Genomic DNA, 5,353 nt, shown 5'->3' with positions numbered 1-5,353 from the left:
TTGACATCCCTAGACATTGTGGTATGCAGAAATCAGAATGCCATATTACAAGATATATTTTGAAATTTCTTTTCCAGTTTTCCACCTCTTTGATTAAAAAAAAAGAGCTTTTTTTGAAAAATATTTTCCATATTTCATGGAAAACTATTATTTTCATTTTTTGAAAAAAAAATTTAGAAAACTAAAACAATAATTTTTTGTAAAATCAAGAAATTTTTTTTAAAAAAACTAGTTTTTTCTTAGAACCAAATGGGCCAAAAAAAATTAGAAAAAAAGTTTCTCATGAAAAACATCTTTTCCACAATTTTGTCTTTATGCTTTTTCTAGAAACCAAACAGCAGCTAAGCAATGAAGCCTGGGTGCTTAGTTAATAGAGAGGTTCATATCAGCAAAATGTTCAGATTAGTTGGTTTTTTTTTCTTTTTCTTTTTTTTAAAGACTAAGTTGTTCAAATTATTGATACAGGTATAGCTAACCAAAGAGGGCTTTCTTTCAGGAAAAATACCAGTTAACTTTGATTGTGAATTAGTCAACGGGTTGAAAGTGATCGACAAACTCTCACAACAAAAAGATCATAAACCAATCTTACTAACAAACTGTCCCTAGCACAAATAGCAAACGACTAAAGGGTATGATAGTTGATATCTGAGGTTCGAAATTCAAAAATCTAGTTGCTTTACATTTCAAGCTAAACTTTTTTAAAAAAAATAAATGCAGCCGGTAACATGGTACATTTCTGTTAAAAAAACATAAACCGATCTGACTAATAGAACTGAAAGGATCAACTGAAGGATCTGACTTTTGATCAGTTGATTGCCTGTCAAATGTACTTATTTTTCAGCATGCAGATAGAATACATGCAATCACACAATAAATGGCTTTTGTAAATCCAAAAGAATATTTATACATTCCACACTATGATATTTCTATAATTGAGTTAAGATAAGGTGAACATGCAGAATTTATTCCAACTATAAACCATTTTGAGTTGACTATCTATTCTTTAAAAATTTTGATTTTAGTACTTAATTTATCAATTTATTTGATTTGAGTTACTCAACATATTTTTAACTTCAAAATTAGAATGCATCGCTTATCTTTACAGATTTTGTTAATATATTTCTTTTAATTTTTGTAACTACAAATTTATCAAAGTAACTAATTAACTTAAATTTTGAAGCCAACGTTCGTTGACTAAGTCAAAATAAATAAACTGAAAGATTTGATAATAAAATCAAAATTTTAAAAGATTGGATAACTGACTCAATTAATCCATAGTCCAGATAAGTTCTAGATATTTTTATCTTAAGATAATAAAATTCGCTTAAATGGGAGACTGAAGGGAATTTTAGAATAATGGAAATGAAGCACCATTATTGAAGGAAAAGTTTTATTTAAAAAAACAACCAAAGCTCCTTGGAATAGAGAGAAAACTACAGAATTGAGACAATACCAACATAAAAGCTTGAAGTACAAAACATCTAATCGATAAAGAAAAGAAACAAAATGAGAAGAGAAGTAGGAAAATTTTCACCGATGTTATCTTCATTGATTAGTTCGATAGCACCCACTTTGCTTGGTATATTCCAGATATGCTGATCTATCTTCGGTGTAGGCGCTGACACGAGAAAAGCACTCGATGATGGGCCAGTCTGGCCCTCCCTTGAGGCATCTCTGAATTAAGGCAGCGTTGCAGTGCATCACAAGTTGGAGGTTATTGTCGTGAAGATGCGTGCTTTGCTGGGCCAGTCTCAGCAACCATTCTGGGAGGGACTCCATAGAGTAGTCTTGCAACCTTAGGTGTTGTAGTGCAACCAAATTATCGACGCACTTCAGAGCCGAGGTGTCCCAAATGGTGAGCTTCCTTAGTGCAGGAAGATTTGAGATCCTTTCCATGCCATCATTTTTTAAGATTCTAAGCCTAGTAATGAACAGGAAGTCCTCAATTATGCTTAGGCTATGAGCTCGTTCAACTTTCAATCTCCAGAGTGCTCTGAGTTGCTGCAAACCTTTTGGAAGTGCTCTGAGTTTTGGGCAGTCTATTACATACAACTTCTCTAGACGAGGCATAACTCGCAAAGATGATGAGTTTCCTATTTCACTGCCAACCAAGGTCCATTCTTCCCAATTAGGCATGCCTATCAGGAAAAGACGTTCAAGCTTAGGAAAGGCTGTTGCTGCATGCACCCCATCACCAACCCCATTACCGAGTAATTCTGGACCAATAGTTACAATTGCCACAGCATTTTCGATTCCGAGATACCATAGATGCGGCAACTGGCCTAGAGGTGGAAGTTGTGAGCATAGTGTCAAACCTTTGAAAGTCACATATGTTAAATAAGGAAGATAAGTACCCAAAGATGATGACAGCATCCAACTTGGAATATGCTGATTGTAAAAGTTTTCGACCCATAATCGTTCTAAACAAGTTGGAGGGTGCAATTTCTCAAAGATATCTTCAATCTTACTGATCTCCTCCTTTGTGTATGGCGACACTTTTTCCCTCTTTGTCTGTGGTCTACAGGATATATCTAGTTCTTTTAGGAAGGCTTTATCTTCAAGTACAAAAGCCCTATTCCTTGGATGAGTTACTGTCAGCGGTTTATCTATTATGTCATCAGTGGACTGCACGGAATTTGCGCTCCGTTTCCCCCTCAAAATACATAATCGGAGCCACCTTAGTTGACCAAGTGATTTTAATTCTTCCAAGTCCCAACTATTTCGTCGGGTATTGCAACTATTGTCCGCATTAATAACGAATCCATCGAGGTCATTGAGCAGTTGCAGTCTCCCTATTCCTTCAGGGACACATCTCAAAGGGGTATGTAAAAGGCCAAGCCGTCTAAGACTGCATAAGCGAGTGATGCTCCTTGGAAGTGTGTTCAAAAATTTGCAATGTCGTAGGTTTAAAGTCTGCAAATTTTTTAGGAATCCAATAGAGTCTGGCAGATTGGATATGTTAGTGCGATTAAGATCTAGCAATCGGAGGTGTATTAGATTTCCCACACTATCAGGAACGCATTCTATCCCTTTTCCATTAAGAATTAAAACTTGGAGGTATGGAACTCTAGAGAAAAGATTGTGCTCAATTCTAGGTGGACTCTTAACTAGTAGTAAAGTGCTCAAGCGTAGCTGCTCAGTTTCTGGACCAGGGATTGTAACAATCTCTCCGCTCCCAGCAATTGACAAGCGGCGAAGCTTTGAGATTGCAGTAGCATCCAAGGACTGTGGGTCTCCATAGTAACTTTCATCTCGTGACAAATATTGACTGAGAGATCTCAAGAGATCGTGTACTTTGCACCTGCTCTTATCCACATGACGAGGATCAGGTTGTAGTAGACTCCTACGTATTAGCTCGAAGTAGTATTGCTCGGCCAACTCTTCCATTGTTAAACCTTCTTCTTGCTTGACAAACCCCTCTGCCACCCACATCCTGCGAAGATCCCAAATGCGGTGTACATCATCCTCAAGGTAAAGGCATAACGAAAGAAAGCATTGCTTCAGATGAAGCGGCAAATCATCGTAACTTAAGTAGAGAGCACCTGTGAATTCCTTAGGAAGCTCACTCATAGACCAAGCATTGCTTTTGAGAACTTTCTCCCACTCTTTTCTGCTTTTCTCCTTGGTGGTTAAGACACCGGCAATCACTTTGATAGCAAGGGGAAGGCCGCCGCATTTGTTAACAATTTGAACCCCCACACTTCTCAAACTTTGCACATCTTCTCCTTCTTCTTCTAGATAGGTTTTCTTGCAAAGCAACTCCCAGCCTGAGGCAACAGACATTTTCTCCACCTGGTGAATGTGTTTCGCGCCCATTCTCATCGCAACGTTCTGGTCTCTCGTGGTCACCAGAACACATCCGCTAGCTGCTCCATTTTGCAGCGGGTTTCGGAGTAAATCGGTCCATACGTCCGATCGCCATACGTCGTCCAGCACAAGAAAGATTCTCCTCCCTCCAAGTGTCCGGCTGAGAATAGGAAGCAGTTCCGAAACCCGTTCGGCACTTCCGTGGCTGCCTCCTGCTTTTCGAGTGATCTCCTGTAGCAGTTGAACAGCTGAATATTTTTGGGAGACGCAAATCCAAATTCTCACCTGGAAGTTCTCTCGGATTCTAGGATTGTTGTCCACCTTCTGAGCGAGCGTGGTCTTGCCGATCCCTCCCATGCCTGCTACAGCAATCACTTGAAAATTCCGTCGGTTGTTCGTGACTATCATCTCGACCAATTCGTCGGTAGCATCTTCGATCTCTCTCCCGACGACATCGGCTTCCATGATCTCACAAGTCTCGCGCGCGGACGACATGCTCGCCACTCGACCCACCGTCTTTACCGACTCAAGATTAAAGATCCACTGGTCCTTCGCAACCGCATCGATTCTATTGTTGAGGTCTCTAATTCTCTCGGCTAAGTTGTGACGAACTCGAATGCAGTTGAAGAAAGAGAATACAGGAAGACAGCAGAGAATCGACAGAACTGATGAAGATGCGGACGGCAGCTCATACCTGAGGTCGTCAAAGACATCGTTTGCTTCATGCAAGATACTTTGCAGCTCATTCAACCAAGCGGTATCTTCGGTCCTCTCCCGCCCTACTTTCTTCAGTGCGCCGTCGATCCGCTTCATCCTCCTCTGCAGGTTCGCGAGCTCTTCCTCCACTCCGAGAATCATCGCCACCTCATCTTGGATTAAAGCAGCGAGCTTCTCTGAGCAGTTTCCGAGAAGAGCGTCCAGCGTCGCCATTTGCGTGTTGGTGCTCGATCAAATTCTTCTTGCTTTGCAAAATGTTTCGAGTTCAGCTATGGCCAGAGATCTATGCTGCTGCTCTTGATTCAGAAGAAGATAGGCCTTTGATCAGTTGACTTAATTATACCGTGTTATTTTTATAAGCAATTGACAGAGACATCTTTGCACGTTCCAACGAACGGCTTTGTCAGTTGAGAACAATAGCTGTGTAGCCAAATTAATTATTAGTACCTCTTTGCACGTTACACGCCGTCCTGAGGTTTAAAGAATATTTTAAAACTATCTACATTAATGCTAGTTCGATTATCAACTTTGTATTATATTCCTACAACTTTACTAATAGAGAAGTCACATTTTCTTTATAAATCCTATCATTTTTTTTTCTTTTTTTCCTAAAAATTAAAAAAGTTAGTAAATTCTACAATTTTCGGATGAGGAGTTATATACAAAATACAACCCCTTTTGATAGCAAACTTAGTTCTTCACTCAAAAAAATAAATAAAATAAGTATCAAATATTGTCCTTTATACAAAGGACACTTTCTGTTAAAATCGGAACGACGAAAAATAGAAGCAGAAAATAATTTAATGCAAGAAACGAAAAGAAAAGAAGA

The 5,353-nt window shown here is 39.1% G+C and overlaps 1 protein-coding gene across 1 annotated transcript; it reads right to left on the bottom strand.

The window, feature by feature from the left end:
• LOC109707116 (putative disease resistance protein RGA3) lies at positions 1,428–4,825 on the bottom strand. Its single transcript, XM_020228207.1, has one exon. It carries the CDS (start codon positions 4,735–4,737, stop codon positions 1,546–1,548), a length of 3,192 nt encoding a protein of 1,063 aa, XP_020083796.1. The 5' UTR covers positions 4,738–4,825; the 3' UTR covers positions 1,428–1,545.

This window comes from Ananas comosus, linkage group 3 (assembly GCF_001540865.1).
Source record: "Ananas comosus cultivar F153 linkage group 3, ASM154086v1, whole genome shotgun sequence".
Lineage (NCBI taxonomy): Eukaryota > Viridiplantae > Streptophyta > Magnoliopsida > Poales > Bromeliaceae > Ananas > Ananas comosus.
This window is presented reverse-complemented; position numbering and strand designations above follow the sequence as displayed.